Source organism: Brienomyrus brachyistius, unplaced genomic scaffold, assembly GCF_023856365.1.
Source record: "Brienomyrus brachyistius isolate T26 unplaced genomic scaffold, BBRACH_0.4 scaffold53, whole genome shotgun sequence".
Classification (NCBI taxonomy): Eukaryota; Metazoa; Chordata; class Actinopteri; order Osteoglossiformes; family Mormyridae; genus Brienomyrus; species Brienomyrus brachyistius.
In genome coordinates, this window is record NW_026042328.1 from 189,500 (window position 1) to 209,789 (window position 20,290).

Genomic DNA, 20,290 nt, shown 5'->3' on the forward strand with positions numbered 1-20,290 from the left:
TTGCCCATATCCGACTCACCATGAAAAATGGCGCCCTGTAGGGGGCACTGTTGATAGCACACACTAGTGCCCCTCCTGCCTGTCCATCACCGAGTGAAATGGCCTGCTGTCATCTTCAGCCACACCTGAGGATGCCTGGAACAACAGGAAGACCTTGGCGGGTTCTCTGTTATACAAAGGAAACCCCACCGTTGCACAATAGCCAAAGCCCATCCTGTTTCAAGCAGATACTGCTTGCTGTGTGTTGTAACCTGTTCACTAAGGGCCCCCATCACATGTGCTTGTCCAGCCACAAGCAGAACTTCACCAATGCTGAAAATGTACAGAGAGAATAATCATTAACCCGAGTAAGCGCCCTGGCTGGGCTCACGGTACAATCATCCTAACGTATGGCTTGTTCTCTCTGCCTCTGGAAAGAGCGTTTTTGGTTATTATAAATTACACTGGATATTTAATCAGTCAGCATCTTTTCTCAGTTATAGTCCCAGCCATTATGAGCGAAAAAATTACAATGTATATAATCTTTGACTGTATAGAAATACAAGTCATGGTTTATATCATGAGTTCTGCAGATATCTGGAGATTTAATTTTCACCAGTAATAAGAACACATTCCAGCTTTAATGATTACAGAGATTTATGGAACTCTTGCCAAAAAGTCTTTATTTTGCCTTACACAGACATTCAACGCAAAACAGTTAAAGCAAGAAGCTGTATGTGATCTCCTTCAGTCCGATGTGAAATTAAGGATTTTGTACAAGAGGAACAGTCAAAACGGACTAAAAAGATAGGCATCATGTCCATAAAAATCTGACACCCACTTTCGAGCTCTTTCTGATAACCATTTTGGAACCATAAACACAGCTTATCGTATGACAGTGGCGTTACACTTTGTCCAAGAATTACAGGCAACATCCCAATGTTACAGGGGTCTCAATGTTTGAGTTACTATTTAAGAAAAACCCTGCAGGCCAACAACTCCACACATGTTGGAGGCGTACATGGTACTGAAGCAGCTACGGGGTGATATACAGCACATTCAGCATCAGGTTGCCCCCACTGGGAAACACTCACCAGATGAATACAAACACTGCTTACAAGCCATTTCATGTTTTGGTGTCTCGACAAAGTGCTGTAAATATATATATATAGATATATCTGGACCAAATTAGTGGACTTTAATTGTAACTGGGATAGTGGAAAGAAATTGTGAGCAGGATGTGACCAGATCCCAGCTCTCTGATAGGGATCTGCAAGATCTACATGGCCAAGCAAACACATCATTCACCCCACTGCACTTTTAATTGAAACTGGGTGAAAGTCCTCATTCCAACAGGGGAGCGAAACCCAATATCATAGATATTTTACACATTCTTTTTGTCACCGGTTCCCCCACATCATCACTGCGTGGCATGAGTCAGCCATTGGGCTTGAACTTTAGCCCCAGGGGAAGTTCTGATAAGCACAGGATCCTGTAAGTGAATCCTAAGGAAGCATAACACGTGGAAAAATGCATACATTAACCACATGAAGTCCACAAACACATCCTCTTAAACCTTTCATAACACAAAAAGACACTGGCGTTCACTGAAATCCACACTTGCATGAATCTCTGAATGCACAGAGCAGGTCTCTGAATGTCATGAGCACAGCACTGTCCCAACGTGTATGAACTTCACACCTGAGGTCATCGGCTTAAATCAAATGCTTTCAGCAAGGCTCCGCCTCCAATGCCAACTCAGCGGAGCAATGGATATGGCTAGAACCATCCAGGGACTCATCCAAGGAAAACCAGGTGGATGCTGCTGGAAGGTGCTGAGGACAGGTACCCGTGCACTGGGGCCAGCACAAGTGACGCTCTATGTTATGGGTGTCTTAGGAAGGGCATGAAATTACACAGCAAAAGGCATCACCATCCAGCAGCTAGTCAGCTCATTCATTAATCATCCTCGCAACACCAGAGAACCTTAACCATTTCAAGATCCTTGAATGAAAGCCAACCACCTAACTGTACATTACAATCGACACTACCTCAGGTTAACATCCCCTACTGGCCTTAAAACTATAAGCAATGAAAGGGGTCAAAATCAGCCTTTTCATTGAAGCACTCCAGAAATGAGAAACTAACTTTCAACCAGGAACAGCTCAAGTGGACAGAAGTCTTGCTGAAAAATGACAACTTTCCCTGTTGCACACATGTAACCACACTGTACTCGAGACCTCCTAATGAAACAGGTGCAGGTGCATGGTAAACACTGCCCCCCAGAGGGCACGCAAAAAGATGCTGAACACCTTCAACCAGTTCAGGAATGAGAAATGAAAAAAAAACAAACTCCCATGGAAAAAACAGACTTTCCAGAACATTTTCCCATGGGGAGAAACACCAGATAGATTTAAAGGTTTTCAAAACAATTATAAAGATTTAATCTTTATTTTTTTTCCATCAGTGTTAAATACCATGGGATAGAATTATAAGAATGAAGACCTTAATTCAGTCAACAAAGAATATATATATAATTTGTGCCAAGAAAATACAAATAATAATAATAATATCAAACAGAGCCTGCATCGGGGTCAGCAGGAAAGAGAAATATTAACGTACAAGGGAGGGAGAGACGCGGGACTGAACAACATCCCCAAGAAGGTGGAGAGTCACGAACCGGACAAAAAGGACATTCCAGAAACAGGTAACAAAATGACTTTGTTGCTGATAGGTTTTCCTTTTCTTAAAAGGATTAAAATAACATGTATAAGACACTTAGCATTCCGCTCAGCTCCTATTAAAACCGACAGAGAACAGCACTTTAATTCACAAGGCTCTACTCGGCTCCTCGAACATCCTCGTGCTCGCGTACGATTTTACAAAACCCCGGCAGACATTCTCATTCCCAAACTGCCCTCTCTCACTCTGCTCTGCACGTGACTAACCGTGTTAAAGGCCAGGCCTGCTTTATGATGCTGTACACAAACGTGGTCACTGTGGGCCGCACTACCAATGACATGGCAGGTCAACAAAGACTTTTTTTTTCTTTTTCTTTTTATTGTTTTTCCCCAGGCCTTAAAACAGGAGGCGGAGGGCATGCGTCCCCGTCTACAAGATGAACTTCCCTAGGAAGAATCCGATGAAAATGGCAGCGATGACGACAAGCAGCGAGGGTAGGGAGCTGGAGGCGGTGCCGTGCTCCCGGCCCATCAGGGCCCCCGTGCTGGACGCCATGAGCTCTGAGCGAGGACTCTTTCTCATTCGCAAGCCGTCGTCCTGCAAGGGCGAGAGACCATTAGCACGCCGCTTGCTTGAGGGGTGCTACTTGGACCCCGTACCCGTCATCCCGTGGAGCCCGGGCCACACACCTTCAGCTGCCGGTTCTCGTCAGCAAGCTTGCCGACCTCGCACTGCAGCCGCTCGCATTCCTCCATCAGCTTCTTCAGCTCAGAGTCGTCCAGCGAGAGGCTGCCAGCTTTTGCAGAAGCTGGGCCATCTTTGGATGCGTTAAGGACGGGTGCGGCCTTGCTCACATCGAGGTCATTCTGAAGACATAGGAGAAGAAGTACTTAAGACAATAAAATAAAGCAGGGCTATGAAGAACTCCTACCCCTGACAAAGTGTGTATGTGTGTGATGGGGGGGGTTTCCTGGGGGCCGAACACCATTTTTCACATTCACTCAGACATGGTCAAGGGGTTACTAGCACACTGACATGCTTGTTTCATTTGTTATATTCACAAGAGGAACAGTGAATAGTTCCTGAATCTCCATGATAAGGTCTACATGTTTTCCCAGTTTGGGAAATACAAGCAGCCAGCAGCAGAGTGAAAGCGGTGATGACCACTGGCTGAGAACACAGTGGCACAGGTCCCATCTCCCAGGCTAAATCGCTAATACAGTAGGTCCCATCTCCCAGGTTAAACGCTAATACGGTAGAAGGGTGATGGCAGTAATGGCCACTGGCTGAGAACACAGCGGCACAGGTCCCATCTCCCAGGCTAAATCGCTAATACAGCAGCAGAGTGATGGTGGTGATGGCCACTGGCTGAGAACACAGCGGCACAGGTCCCATCTCCCAGGCTAAATCGCTAATACGATAGCAGAGTGATAGCGGTGATGGCCACTGGCTGAGAACACAGCGGCACAGGTCCCATCTCCCAGGCTAAATCGCTAATACGGTAGCAGAGTGATAGCGGTGATGGCCACTGGCTGAGAACACAGCGGCACAGGTCCCATCTCCCAGGCTAAATCGCTAACACGATAGCAGAGTGATAGCGGTGATGGCCACTGGCTGAGAACACAGCGGCACAGGTCCCATCTCCCAGGCTAAATTGCTAATATGGTAGCAGAGTGATAGCGGTGATGGCCACTGGCTGAGAACACAGCGGCACAGGTCCCATCTCCCAGGCTAAACCGCTAATACAGTAGCAGATGATGTTTGAAAGGTAGTTTGAAAGGCTGCCTCCCTGCACAAACCTGCATTTTTTTGCCCTTCATCTCTGAGCTGGGGGTACTTGGGAATCCCTGAGTATCAGCACAATTACAGACACTGGCAAGGTGGAGCAGGAGCCAGTGGCCGAGGGCCTTCGTGGGAACAGGTCGACGTGGCAGACAGGCCCTGTACCGGGACCCAAGGTCATCGTGGTGCGAGTCGCCCACGAGAGCCAGAACGGGAGAGAGACAGGGAGCAAATGGGAACCAGAGATGGGTGTGGCATCAGATGGCTTGGCCAGGAACCACCCGCCCTTTAAGACTTCAATAACTGTACGAGTGCTCTAGGTGGTATTCCACTAAGTTGCTCAGTCAGCTGGGTTAACTTAAGCGAGAAGTCACAAGGACACCTCCCTTCACTCCCATTTGATCTTGCAGTGATCTGTTAATTTGTTTTTCTTTGTAATTTGTTTTACTAGTCGATATTTCTCTGGAAACAAATGTTTATTTATCCTTTGGTTTTCATTAATAAATATTGGTTCTTTTGCAGTTTTCGCTCTCTGTCCCTTGATGTGACGATTCATACAAGCAAAGCTGTAACATAAATTGGAGACTCGTCCGGGATTGGCTGTCCAGAACGTCGGAGCAGTTGTATCCGAGTTGACTCGAACCTCAAGGGTCCACTGATTAAGGAAAGAACTCTGGTCTGGTAAAGAGCTGCTGCTGGGTCGCATTAATGCAAGCCTTCCGACAGAACACTGCTTCATATTTTTTTTAAGGTTTTCCTGGGTGGGGATTTAATTCCTCACAGGGGGTACATTTTTAGGCATTTGGCTTGTGTTTGGAGCTATTTGTCACGAGTTTGAGCGTTCAATGTCACTCCTAGTACACCTTTGAAGAGTAGGTAGGTTGAGATAGAGCTCAGGTTTTATTTTTGAGTAGGTACCAGAGTTGATCTAATATTTAAGCCAACAGGAAATTAACAGTGATGCTTCATGTGTGGCTGAGAGAGCATTGCGTGAATTACGCTGGTTGCGATACTGGCCCGTGTTTGTATGATTTGTAGTGCATGCAACACGGCTTATGGAACCCCTTAATGTTTACCGGCAATGTAGCTGGTACAGAGCTTGGTAAATTCGCTTAGGTAATGCTACTCGGTAGCTTTTGCAGGCTTAAGGTATTTTATGCTGAGTTTATCTTTTAACACAGATTGGGGCAGCCCTTCAGCCCATATTTGCAGATCACATTGGAAGTGCTGATTTTGTACTGTTTTGAAACTAAGTAATAGAGATATATGAATATGTCTTCCTGGGTGGAAGAACCCTTGAAGTGTTTCGGGAAAGACACACTAAGGAAGAGGCTATGCAGTTTGTGCATTACGGAATTGTACTAACTAGTCAGGAAAAGAAACGCCAACGATACGTAATACTGTGAAACACGTATTGTTTGAAACCTTTAAAGCCTTACTTCAGAGGTGTCCAATCTTATCCGCAAAGGGCCGGTGTGTGTGTGGATTTTCGCTGCAACTCTCTAATTGGATTACTAATTAGAGGACTGAGTGGCTGAAGTCTCCTCACACCGGGGTTTGAACACCTGACCTGCAGGTTACCCCAAAAACCTGCATACACACCTGCCCTTTGCAGATAAGATTGGACACCCCTGACACTACTTGATACTGCTCCTGGTTTGAGTGCCCCCAATTTTGAGAAGTTTTAGTATGGCTATGGATGCCAGTGATAAGGGGGTGGGTGCTGTTCTTTTACAGGTTGGCCTGGATGCAGTGGAACATCCAGTTTGTTACCTTTTCCAAAAAGTTAAACTATCATCAGTAGCCATATTCTACTTTAATCCTGGCTTGGCAGCACTTTGAAGTGTACTTGGGATTATCATCCACTCCACTAGTAAAACATGCAGATCACAATCCACAGGTTTTTACAAATGGAAGGAAACGTCACAATCAGTGTATTATGGTATAGAGCTTGACTTTGCAGCCCAACCCCCTTCAAATAACACAGATTTGTGGTAGAGAGTCTTATCGCAGACTCTTTATCTAGAGGTTTGGTTTGTGCTCACATTGTCCTTGGCGTACTCCTTACCTCTTCCCTGTATTCCTAGGGCCCAGGATGCACTGACCTGGAGGGATGGGAAGTCTGATGGGGACTGCAAGAGGGTTTCGTTTTTCGGTTCCTGGAGAACCAAATAACCCCACCTCTCTTCACTTATTTGATCTTGCAGTGGTGGTTCATTATTCTAAACATTTACACTGGAGGAATAGGTGGTTAAATAAACAAGGACATTGTGACTTCTTGCTTTGGCTCTCATTTTGTAACTGTGTGCGCACAGAGGAGTTCCTCACCTTGTTTCTTTATTTGTTTTTCTTTCTAATGTTGTGTTCTAATGTTTCCCTATTTGATATTTCTTTAGAAACAAATATTTATCCTTCTCATTAATAATTATTGGTTTGCAGTTTTTTTGTACTCTGACCCTTGATGTTACGGTTCATACCATGATAGTCCAATAAGGAGTGCCGGTATCCAGCGACTTTTCCATCCTACCTGGTCTCTGATAAACTGCACGTGATCTCAGGCAGATAGTAATTCATCAGGTAGAGTAGAAAATCTGCTGGATACCAGCACTCCAGGATCGGGGTTGCCTACCTCTGTACTGGACAATCATCACTTCTAGTTTAAGTTAACCCAGCTAACTGAGAAATCCTGTTTGGTGGAACAACCCCTGGGCAGTATGATAGGCACCAAGAAGATAAGAGATTCTTAATAATAAGATAAGAAGCACACTCCACGACTGTCCAATGAAAAAGGGCAGACTAAGAAGCACTCAGTGACCAATTAAAGGCCTTACAGGAGCACGGAAGAGTCTGCTGCTGTAAACACCTCTGGCTCCGATGAAACCTTTCACAAGCATAGGAAGAACAGTGTCTGCAGAGATCATTTTACAACCCAGCAATCAATAACCAAGGAGGTTTTAGGACGAAAAGGTCATGCTGGTCCACATGGAGCTTTCTCAAGCTTTTCTTACACATAACAATCAAACCGATAACTAGCAATGAATCCCTGTAGCCCACGTCCAAAAAGAGGGGACAAGCACATACCTTGGGCACATGATTGTGCTGAAACTGCTCTTCAAGTATAAGGAATCAAAAGCAGCAGAAACTTAAGAAATTTCCTCAGCAACCCCTGGTGGCGACTATCAGTCATGCTCTGACGTGTGGAAGCGCGGCTCACACATCAGCGCTACTAACATTCTGCCTTTCTGAAACATCCTGAATGTATAATTCATCTCCTCATTTGCCCAGTCTGACTTTACCCTCCTCACCCGCCCCCATGGTCTTTTTGAGCACAGAGGGTGGCACAGCAAGACACAAAAGCAGGCCATTTCAGCCCAGAAGCTCTGAGGACTCTCATGGGGGCCTTCTTACGAAACGGGCATGGCGCGTTCTGGTGGGCGTGGTCCCTGCCATCTCACCGCTTTGTCATTTTCTGTAGGCAGCTCGAAGACGCATCTCAGCTTGGAATCCATGAGGTCGTCGGGTTTTGCGTCCTTCCACTGCCAGGGCGGGACACAGCCGCATCAGTCACCAGCTCATACGAGTCAGTTTCACTCTTTCACAATACAACTTTGACTCTGGGACTTTTTAAATGAGGATTTTTTTTTCATTTTTAATCAAAAATGTTAACAAGAATACAGGGCAACTGGAAAAATTAGTGTTAACGGTACAGTTTCTACTGACGTCATAAAAAATCATGGTGGCAGTGGGATGCATCTATATCATATAGAAATAAAAAACAACCAAGAGAAAGTTCAGCAGGACCTATGCTGCCCTCTAGTGTACATAGACACTAATTCCACCGAAGCACTAAGAGTAGGGAATATATTAAATTAATCAACTTGTTTCTGCAGTGCAAAAGACATGAGACAATAAACAAGGTGCAAGCCTGAGCTCAGTGTTATGCAAAAGGATTAGACCATTAAAATCCAAACGTTACACAGTGAAAAGTACAGTCGATCACACCAACCAGCAGATTTTCAGAAAAAGGTTAACAAAAGAAGCCTTTATATGAAAGCATGGAGTACTGTGATACAGTGAGACTAATCTTGTAAATATGCAAGATGACAACCAGAAGACAGACTTTGCTTACCATGGCTTCCATGTCTGAAACACTGGGTGGCGCGAAAATGGTCTGTACCATAAATTTGTGTTTACTTTTCTCGTTGGGGTCATAGTCAAACGGCTGAAGCATTACTGTGGAAGATAAGCGAGAATAAATCAAGTGACGCCGTCAAACTTATTATGAGCAACGCCATGTGAGCTGCATTCAGCACACGGCCAATTCCACCCATCCAGCTATACTGACAAGCAGAGCTGCAGTATACAAAGACAGCCAAGACAGGATTGACCTCTTACCAGAAATAGTGATGTAAGCCCCAGGTTCGATGAGGCCGCTGTTGGGCCGAACGCAGTATCTGCGTGGTGCCGTCGTCTTCACTTTGAAGCATACTCGTCTGTCTGAAGGGTTGCGCAGCTTGAGGTTGGTGGTGACGACGTCTGTGAAGGGACCTGCAGTATAGTGCAGGCAGGGAGTTCGACATTACGGCAGGCTCTGCCGGAGCACTGACCGTCACCGACACGCGCACAACACAACAGAAACGCATCATCAGCTCACTGTCAAGGGTGCATCAACACAGGGACTCAAGCAACTTTCCAAACCAAAACCCATTATGAAGCTCACAAACAAAAGCATCTCACAAGAAACCAGGCTGATTTATAAAAACACCACCAAGAGGACAATATCCCTTAATGGTACCAGGAAACCTCATAGCACTGGAACTGTGCATTCAAATTTGGTGAAAAGTACAGCAAGAGAAACCGCAGCAGGGGTTTACCGGCACCCAGAAGCCTCCAGCTTGCTGCAGCTCTGGCTGACCACAGGGCCACAGCATGCAGACAGGATGGCCATGGGATATGAGATCACCAGCTTGCGTTGAGCACAGCCATTACCATTTTAGCACCCCTCTGGTCCGTTTTAGCCCTGCTGGTCCATCGCCCAGTAGAGGCACCCGCCTCCAGACAGGGCCAGGCGCTGCAGAGCGAAGTCACTGTTAGTGATTAAATGGGAGCCTGTCTGGCTGCTATGGCAGGACTAGAAAACAGCCAAGAATACACTTTGCAAACAGTCACAACCCATTCCTCTGGGTGCTGCTCTGTTCTGCCATATCCTGTATTTGCCCTTAGTCTAGTAAATAGTATTTGCCACGGTATTGCATTTGAGCCCAGGACTATATCCGGTCAATTAAGTCTTGATGATATTACAGGGTTAAATGTATTTGATCTATAGTATTAAAGTTTAACTAGCAAATACTAAATCAATATATGTTTATACAGTAGCTAGCTAGGCTGTAAATCAGATACGCTAAATGCAACCCAGCAAACACCATTTCACTGACGATGTAACCTTTGGGACGCGATTGTCGCACAAAGTCTTCATTGTGTTTAAAACAATAACTCACAAAACTTGACATACAGAAATCACAAGTACTGTCAGAATCACAAGGCGCCAAACTAATAGTGATATTGTGTAACCAAGTGCATGCGAGTAATTAAATGTGCATAAAACACCCAAATTAAGCATCTCCATCAAAGCACACTGTTTATAAGTCATATTCTGCGTTGTATTATTCATAGTTTGCTGTGTCTGGTATATCATGGTAAGTGAGAGCAAGCTGGCTGCAAAGGGCAGCCACCCACTAAGTACTAAGTAACTACTGTACAGCACTTTATCAATATGTTAATTGGCCTGCGATAAATCCTTGTGATTTCTTAAGTTGTCCTTAAGTGGAACATTCTTATTCCGTGATCTGCCTGTACACCTATGTGGAGAGCAGAACGTGAGAACAGAGGTTGTCTGTGGTGAAACTTGGTGAGCTTGATGGTGCTTATTAGTGGAATGACAGTAAAAAATGGTCAGATCTCCCACCCTTAATGTGCACACATATCTACACACTTAAACATGAAACTGTTTCAACTTCTGTGTCAATGTCCATCTCCATAAACACAATATGTGTTTGATGATGACGATGATAATAATACTAATAATAGTAATAACAATTATAATTAAGGGGCAGCATGGTGGTGCAGTGGTTAGCACTGTTGCCTCACTCCTTTGGGACCCGGGTTCGAGTCGCCACCTGGGTCACATGTGTGTGGAGTTTGCATGTTCTCCCCATGTTGTCGTGGGGTTTCCTCCAGGTACTCCGCTTTCCCCCCCACAGTCCAAAAACATGCTGAGGCTAACTGGAGTTGCTAAATTGCCCATAGGTGTGCATGTGTGAGTGAATGGTGTGTGAGTGTGCCCTGCAATGGGCTGGCCCCCCATCCTGGGTTGTTCCCTGCCTCGTGCCCATTGCTTCCGGGATAGGCTCCGGACCCCCCGCGACCCAGTAGGATAAGCGGTTTGGAAAATGGATGGATGGATGGATGGAAAATAATAATGAAAGACGCTTCACTGATCCCTTTCTCCCATCTCGCTCTCCATGACACACATGTAGGTGAGAACAAGCTGGGCAGCCACGTGTAGCACTGCCCATGGAGCTGGGGGTTAAGGGCCCTGCTCAAGGGTCCATAGACGTGACTATTCCGGGGAAGCCAGGCATGAACTGCCGAACTTCCAATCACAGCCAAAGAAGCTTAGCATGCTGAGCCCCCAGAAACCAAAACTTTATAGATCTATTCAGCTGAATTGCCACCTTACTAATCGATATATTGCAATGCTTTTATGGATATTCACCTTATTCTTAATACGTCATGTGTACTTCATCAATTAATAATAGTAACTCAATAATCTTTAGCACTCAAGATCAGATCAAACCTGTTTTGTGTTTATATAATTCCATAGGTGTTTTTGGCTGAGTAGTTCTACTAGTGTATCAGCCTAATTTTTTCAATAAGCCTGTCTCAGTGTGGCACCATGGGAATACCCATGAGGAGACAAACATTCAGCAAGACAAAGGAAGATGGGGAAGATGGTGGCGCAGGAGGGAGTACTATCGTTCGGCAACTGGAGGGTTGCAGGTTCGAGCCCTGGTCCCTCCTGACCCCATCGAAGTGTCCTTGAGCAAAACACTGAACCCCAAATTACTCCCGGTGAGCAGGTTGGCACCTTGTGTGGCAGCCTCCGCCACCGGTGTATGAATGAGTGTGTGGATGGGTGAATGTGAGGCATGAAATGTAAAGTGCCGAGTACTCGTAGGAGTAAAAAGGCGCTATATAAATGCAGTCCATTTACCATCTACAAAGCTGATATACCATGTAAATAAAGTACAGCACTGCGTTCCTCAAAGACAAAAACCTTAGATATGGTTTGATATCAACTGAATATGAAAGATTATTTACTTACAGTTTTATCCTCCTACATTTGGGTTTACAGATGTTAAGTTGCCTAAACAGGAACTACAAAACCCCAACAAGTGCAGTTGAGCCCACACAGTTCCTGTGCAGGGAATAATTCCAGATCATTCTAAAACTCAGGCCTCAGCCTTTGAAACAGGACAGCCTTTCCATACCTCAAGCTCCTTGGAACCCACAGCAGTAGATCACGCCCATTGCAGAACTGTTTCAAGGGGAAAGAAAAATGAAATTTCCCTTGCTTGGATACTCATGACAAGCACTCAAACGCAGTACCTGGTGGCAGTTTTGCGTTTCTTAACTTTTAGCTATTAGGCATCATTTCAAAGAGTCCTACTGAACAAAGGACCATTTTTCCTCCAACTTTTCAGCACCGCACCTCGAATTTCAATTAAACTTTCAGAATGGTCCATTTGGGTGGTAGATGCTTATGGATACCCACAGCTGCCTCCTGTTGGGACGCATAAATGAATCAAACAGGTCTATTCCTGCTTTACCAAAGCCAAGCCACCTGGTACAGCAATGAATTATCCAGGGCAAGAAACCTGCAAATCCAGTTGGTGGCCATGTCCTATGCAAGGAGCAGGCAGAAAGCATACAGGTCTGTAATTCAGACACTGCAGATTAGGGGTTCCCAAGTCCCAGTCCACCTGCTCACTGGGCTCACAAGTGAATTCTGAACATTTCGTACTCAGACTGCCATGCTTGTGTTTCTAAACAGATTATTATCATTTGTCAAATAGAAAATACCTAAGTGGACTAACCAGTCTTGCCTGTTAATTACTGTTAAGGCTAGACCTTCACAATTAATTGTAAAAAACGCAATCTCAATTCTAAATTACAACGGTTCTTCTACATTGCATTACATGAGCCGGATGAAAACAAACGCTTCTAGTCTCAAGCGTCCCATAATGCTGCATTCTCTTTACCTTAGTGTAGTGAGGCGTTTTAAAAAAAATCCTTTTTTTTTTTTTAGCTGAAAGAGCCAAAATTATACACATTTACATTGATTTAAGAAAAAATAAGCAAAGGAAAGTGAAACACAGAATCCCCATACTATGAATCACTATCGTGGGCCTTAATTAGGACTGCACAATTCAGAAAAATACGTGAATCTTAATTTTTTTGTATTTTTAATACAAAGGATTCTTTGTATTAATTTTTTTCCTCAAATTCAAACGTTCATTGCACTCAACAGGAAATGCAACAAAACATGACTGTGCCAAACATATGATAGATCCAGGACGACATACCAACTTCTGACAACAGAAAGGAAATACTCAATTGGCCATTAAGTTGGTGTAACCGAAACAGCCAGACCAAAAGCTCCAGTACCAAAAGTGCCAGGGGTACTTTTTAGTACTTCGGGGTGGGACTTGAAACGCTTTCCTTATTGAACAATTATGCAAATAGCATCCATCTGAAGTGCAATACAACCGCCGCCTTGAAAACAGTTGTAAACTCAGAAAATAATACATGAGGTCAAATAAACAATAACAACAGATGAGTGGAGAAATGAAGTGACCCAAGCTTTAACTGATCTGGTCTTGAAGCATGAAAACAAAGACAGTATTTTGTATAGGACGTACAGTATTGGAAAATTTCCAAGTATTGCAAAGTGATTTTGTTGTAATAAATATTGGGGTATTTATAACACAAAAAAGGAGTTCAGCCTGAATTGTCACAAGGGGAAAGAAGTTTGAACACAGCGCCTGCTCTTAGCTCCCTGCACTGACTTCCTGTGAGGTTCAGGATTGACTTCATAGTTCTCCTACTCACATATAAAGCACTTCAAGGCCTATCACCTAGCTACCTAACAGAGTTACTCCAAGTTTACAGCCCGCACCGTCCACTCAGGTCACAGAATGCAGGTTTCCTTATAGTCCCACATATAACTAAAGCGACTGTTGGTGGTAAAGCATTATGCTACAGGGCCCCTATACTGTGGAATGGCTTACCAGCCTATGTTCGGGATGCTGAATCGGTCTCAGTCTTTAAATCTCGACTGAAGACCTATTACTTCAGTTTAGCTTACCCACAAGTTAACACTTAACACCGTAATTATAGCTGCTGATGCTGCTGTACACGCCATTTTCACCTACCGTGCTTGTCCATTAATGTATCAGTGCACTCTGACACCTGCACTCTCTGCCTTTCTTCCCACATGTCTGGAGGGTGCCCGAGGGGGCACCTTCTGAGCTGCCATCAGGGTCTATGGAAGGGTGTCATCACAGATGTGACCTGCGATCTATGACGATGTCGGTGCAGCTTCCATCCTGCTACCCGACACAGGCCTATGTGGAGGACTGTCTCACCGATGGACTTTAACTAGGACCGGATCACAGTTTACACCTTGCTCTTAGCAAACAATCCGGCTACTTCTCTACCTTTGTCCAGTAATGTTAGCATGCCCAAGGGGGTTGGGCTGCCAGTTGACCTTGGACCCCCAGAGGTTTTTTTTCTCCCTACTTGGGAGTTTTTGGTTCCTCTCCTCCACTGTCATCTGGCGTTCTCTTTCATTTTTCCATTTTCACTGTTTCTGTGTTCTGTCCTTATCTCTGTTAAGGATCTTCCACAACACACTCCTGTAAAGCTCATTGGGGCAACTTTGTTGTGAAAAGCGCTATATAAAAATAAATTGAACTGAATTGAAATTGAACATAAATTTCTCACAAATCCATCTAGGAGTGATTTAAAGAGCAAGGATAAAAATGATTATGATTGTCTTGGAGAACTCATGCAGCACTCATGCAAAAGCACCAAACTGTAGAACTGAACATATTTGATAATCTATAAAAGGAATAATAATTACAACTGCAAAACTTGAAAAGTTTTTTTCCCCCCATGACAAAGAGTAAAAATGTTTCGGTGTAACCTAAACCCCTTGCGCCATAATGTCCATACAGAATTGAAGGCAAGAAAAAGCCTGACCTTAATCTAGCTGACTAGTACAGTAAGAATTGCATATGCACAACATGCGATGTTGGTACTAATAGCGCACATTGTCCAGCCTTATAATATACTACAGCCATTTTTTGAATTTAGTACAAAATAATCCCACAACTCATTGTGATGTCATTCAGTGCCAGTACCAGGTTTTCCGCCAGTGGAAAAACAACCTTGAAGTACCCAAAGTAAGGTACCTGGTACAGTGGAAAAGCACCCAGTAAAGAGAATGCAGCATTATGGGACGCTTGAGACTAGAAGCGTTTGTTTTTATCCGGCTCATGTAATACAATGTAGAAGAACTGTTGTAATTTAGAATTGAGATTGCGTTTTTCACAATTAATTGTGAAGTTCTAACCTTAACAGTATTAACAGGCAAGACTGGTTAGTCCACTTAGGTATTTTCTATTTGACAGATATTAAAAATCTGTTTAGAAACACAAGCATGGCAGTCTGAGTACGAAATGTTCAGAATTCACTTAAGTCCACATTGAAAAAATCCAGTGCGATTCTGCACTCGCCTCAGTATTGCAATGACTTTCTTGAAAGGAAGAAAAATGTTTACAAGTTCTTATTAAACATGCCAACATGAGAAATTCCAGTTCCAATGTCATGCATCATAACATAGTTATATTTTAACATCATTATGTTAGAATCAACTAAGTCTTGAATATGGGACCTGTTTAAAATAAACACCAAACCACATTGCCAGGATTCCTTAATGGTGCCCTTATTTACTCCCCCCCAGGTCTAAACACAGCTGCCTCTGAAGCTGGACGTCCAGTATCTTATCTCCTTCCCATGAGCATCTCTCTCCACTGGAACGGGGAGCATCACCAGCACACGTCCATTCACCTACTTCCCCTTATTTCTGCTATAAATCTCCCTGTCTCTGAGGCCACAGTAGACTGTCTGTTCTTTGAACCAGTCAGCTGATATCCCTAATAGACTCCGGGCAAAGGTTCTCCCCCACAATGCTGAATTAAGAATTCAGCAGACTTAAGGTGCAAACATGCTAATCACTGAGGGGAAATATGGACAAGCACACACAAAATTGTTAAGTTTCTCCTAGAATGGTATGATGTGGGTGCTAAAATCTGGCTTAAGGATACCTTTTCTTTTCATTCTGCAAGTTAATAGAGCAACGAAGTAGAATCCAACTTAACCTATCCGACTTGACTTGAGTTCATACAATGATGGGCACACTTCCAAATGGCTTGCATAAGAAACAGAGTCTCAAACTCAGATTGAGGATTTACTACTTCAAATTATTATTATATAAAAAAAAAAGTTTTCAAAATTACAATGTGACTCTTCTGGAAGACTCTTACTGCTTACCATTTCAAGGTCTTTCATTTAAACAGGAACTATTTCAAAGACATGATAGTTAAACTACACAGAAAGTTAAATCATTGTTCCTCTGCTTCCAGCAAAGTCATTATCTTGGCTGAAAGGAGTTTGTGCCAGCGTATGTTTAACATGCACCTGTGTGCATATCTCAGGAGGAGAACGAAACAGTATGTGGCTGTTTGTGCTCTTATTATATGACGAGAGAGAGAGAGAGGTGTTTCCATGCATGCTACTCTACAAAATGTAAGCAAGCATAGCCTGTTACATTCCTGCCCCCACCCAAGATGTATGAGTAAGCTGAGAGCAGAGCACAGAAGAGAAACTCCCTTGTTTTCCAGGTGAAGACAGGCAACCTGTCCTCCATGGGAAAGCAAGACAGTCTGTGCTATTGTTGGACAGGGGAGGAAGGGGAAGTGTGTAGCCCTACTACACAATGCAGTCAGGAGAGCTAACAGGGTACTGACAAATAAAACCATAAGTCATTGAAAAATGCAGAAAATGGCATCATTTAGATAACGGCAGGCTTTCACCTAGCAGGGTGCCAAACAAGTCATTACAACACTTACTGTAACCAACAACATCACTTTTATCAAGCAGCTTAAAATGAGTTTAACCTTTTAAGGTTCATCTTAAAGGGGGGACTGAAGAGTGGCTCTTTCTTCCTCAGAAATACGGTGGGTAATTACCATCCTCAGGAACCACATTCCCCCATTTAGTCATTCACTCAAGCTGGTACTCAAAAACTACTGTTCAACAGATCACTAAGTCCAGGCTGCACAGCCTGCAAGAGAAAGAAAGGGACTAAGAATCCCCTTTGAACACCTAGGATTTAGTTTTACCAGTATATAAACCCAGCTTGACAGAGGGCTCACTTCCAAGTGTAAAGCCCCTTACTGTGACAAGCTCTCGTTTGAAACCCCAAAGTTTCTCACTCTAACTCAGCCATTCACGTTCACCCGTCCACCACCAGGTTCCAGAAAAGCTCGTTAAAAATGCATGTTCAGCTGAGAGAGCAATGTGTTCCAAGCTGACAGTGTGTAAAAACGGCACTGTTTCCACTACAAGCCGTCAAACTCTGAGTATCAAGGAAGCTGAAGGGAGTCCACTCTTGCATGCAGCTCTTAGCACAGCCTAAATGTTCATGCAAGCTCTGTCTTCCATGAGTGCGGCTCCCAGAAGCAGCAGATCCAGGGCTGGCAGTGTAACTTCGCATCATTCGGTCCATAACAGAGCCATTCGGTCCATTACACCACAGGCATAAGGACACATTTATGGATTCCTTACAGTAAAATGAAACGTGAAAAAAAAGAAATTCAGAATAGCACCTATAAACTCTGCATTGTGAAGTTCACAGTAAGGGTGTGCTAGGTCATCTTTTGGAAAAAACAATGATGGAAAGACACAAATGAGTAAAAGTTCAAACAAAGGCTGAAAGTAGGGTTGAATGGTTTGGGGAAATTATCTAATCATGATTTTTCTGACAAATTTTGCAATTTGCTTTCCAATAATTAAAAAAAGTCAAGCTTTACTTCAATATGCAGTGTGCGATATATTTAAAATGCAGCATTATCACATGAGATTACAATAGAGGCGCTCAAGACATATGGAGTTATTGTCTGATTGTCTGATACTTGCTCAAGGACCCACAGGCTGAGGCAGGGTTTGAACCTGCGACCTTCTGATTACAGGCACACAGGCTTAGCCACAGAGCCACACGCTGCCCCCAAATATGATATGAATATGATAAGTAAATAACTACTGTCACTGAATAAGTAAATAATTACTGCAACTGACCATCAGTAATTGAAGAGTAAATTAAGACAAGTTTATTAGGACACATACAGAAAAAAATCTGTAAAATACGATGTTAAACACTGCGATCTTTACAAAGACTGGAAGCTTGGTTGCAGGATGCTGCCACTGCCTGCTATCAGTAGAAAGTATCGGACAGCATATCACTAGCCCAAGAACAGATTGGAATTTAAAGGTAATTACTGATTGTGCATCACAATCGTGAAGTCAAAATATCATGTCGACCCATATGAAGCTAGGAGCATCTGTATTAGCTGGTCAGGATTCTAATGCTAGGATAAGAACAGTGTACAAGCATAAAATCTGTGACTGGTAAATTAATTAAACTAATAATAAAAAAAATTCCAGTTAGAAAACTAATACTGCTTGTACCCTTACCAAGAGACCTTTCTGTAAACAATCTCTGACCATGAAATAGAATCACTTACAGCTCAGCAGCGGAATCAATATTTTTTTCACACCATGAATGTAACATCGTCCTTGGGTTTCACGTGCTTGTTTGTGGGTATATACGCGGTCACCTTGGGCCACTTCTGAATGGTGAGCATGATTGTCACACAAGGAGGTTCCCATGAATTTGTAAAATAATTCTCATGAGTATTCCCTGGGTCAGAAATGCTGGATAATACATATCCTAAATCGCAGCCTTTTCAATTTACTAAGTACATCACTTTAAATGACGATGTTAATTTGAAATCAATAAATCGTTCAGCCCTAGCTGAAAGAAACCCAGCTGTGCTACCCCCATGGAGGCCCACAGCAAGGCCCAATCAGTTCACTCAATACACTCAACCTCGCCTCTCTCGGTGAGCTTGGTGTGAAAGGAGATGGTCAACTCGACGTCCATGTTAATTTAAAGCACACTTTCTTGAGCAGTGAAGGGAAAGTACAATGAATACATCACCATGAGCAAAATATTTAGAATAAAAGCTGAAAATTAGAAGCTTCAATTGCTCGTCATAAAAATCTGACAAGCGGTCTTTACAGACCAAAGTCAGAAAAAACTTAGGACATGCGAGCCAAAAAGAAAATGAAGTACTTATTCCGGGTAAAGGGACGTGAAGGCCATGTCCGCACAAGGCCATGCTGGCACCGGGAACTTTGGTCAGCACTGAGCCGATCACTGCAACTCAAACCGACCTGGGAGTGGGCCAGGCCGAGTATCCCAGTACCGGGACACTGCTTCGGTAACTGGAGCGTGTTTCACCAGGCAAGTCCCCCAACATCGGAACTGCCCCGTGGATTATGGCTCCTCGCGTCACTTTCCTCTAGCAGACAGAAATAAAAATCACTCCTGCAGAATGGTTACCTGCCTTATGATACCATCACAGGCGGGCGCCCTCCCCGGGTCAGTGTAACACCTAGGACCACGGCGGCCAGTAATTACACCGGGAAGAACGGCCACGCCGAGCCGACGGCCTGCCGTCATCTATGGTGAGATCAGCAGAACCGAGGCAGGCGGGTTATTATCCATGATCGCGGAACTGCGGCCGGCTAGCGGACAGTGAGGGCTGGGGCGCCGTGTTGGGGTTAAGGTCCGTACGACTAATGTCGCATCTCACACCGTCACAGCGGCTTTAAGGGACAGTCGGTTAAGCCTTTTGGTCTGAGTAACCGCCGGGCTACCAGCAGCCCGACACCAATTCGGCACCGACATACGATACTGAGCGAAGGCCAGTGAAAGCCGAGGCCGAGACGATGGCTAATAGAAAGACCATCGGCTAGATACCACCGAGGCCGGCGGCGGTTCTCCTGGCCAGAAGGACCCGCAGCGGCCCGCCGATCCTCGCCGCCTTTCTCAAAATGGCGGCGGCGGCGCAGCCCAAGTACCGGAGGCAGAGTGGAAACTGTCCCCGGGCCTCGGAGTGTGCGCGCCGACATCCCTGACAGCCAGCGCCGTCCCCTTACCTCTGAATCGGAGGTCGTTGGGTGGGTCGAGGATGAGAATCTGCTCCAGTTTAGACATTTTCACCCGAAAGTGTCGCCAACGACGGTGCCGAGGAGCTGCTGCAGACGCGGAGAACGGGGAGCAGCACTGAGTCACTGAGAAACGTCAGAGAGGAGCGCGCGAGCAGGTGCGCGGGAGCGCGCAGCCGTGGAGCGCGTCCCCGCCTCAGTTAAGGGGGCACCCGCCGATTACAGCGCGTTGCCGCATCCACCACACTGTACACCATGTGCGCTGCACTCAGGTGGTTAGAGGTGATACCTCAGCACCACAGTAGTCCGAATGGATCAGTGTGATTTCTTGCCGTGACTGGAGTGCCAATCCTGCCCCCAACCCCAAAATTTCCCTTTAAGTTGTAGGACATACTTAGAGGTCCCCGCCAGGACCGCCCCTTAATTCCTA

At 44.6% G+C, this 20,290-nt stretch overlaps 1 protein-coding gene across 1 annotated transcript; it reads right to left on the reverse strand.

Annotated features, from left to right (window-relative positions):
• Nucleotides 1–645: 645 nt before the first annotated feature.
• Nucleotides 646–20,112, reverse strand: LOC125724013 (vesicle-associated membrane protein-associated protein A-like). The gene is made up of 6 exons (XM_049000859.1): nucleotides 19,852–20,112; nucleotides 8,839–8,991; nucleotides 8,573–8,676; nucleotides 7,899–7,979; nucleotides 3,351–3,527; nucleotides 646–3,258 (listed from the first exon to the last, which is right to left on the reverse strand). Exons 1-6 carry the CDS (start codon nucleotides 19,907–19,909, stop codon nucleotides 3,091–3,093), a joined length of 741 nt encoding a protein of 246 aa, XP_048856816.1. The 5' UTR covers nucleotides 19,910–20,112; the 3' UTR covers nucleotides 646–3,090.
• Between the last annotated feature and the right edge of the window lie 178 nt (nucleotides 20,113–20,290).

What these genes read in the sequence shown, in the direction of transcription:
- LOC125724013 (XM_049000859.1), bottom strand. Translation starts at nt 19,909, where the DNA reads ATGTCTAAACTGGAGCAGATTCTCATCCTCGACCCACCCAACGACCTC. An exon ending in CAACGACCTCCGATTCAGAG is followed by an intron (nt 8,992 to 19,851) that starts GTAAGGGGACGG and finishes ACTATACTGCAG; the next exon opens with GTCCCTTCACAGACGTCGTC. An exon ending in CTACAGAAAATGACAAAGCG is followed by an intron (nt 3,528 to 7,898) that starts GTGAGATGGCAG and finishes CTATGTCTTCAG; the next exon opens with AATGACCTCGATGTGAGCAA.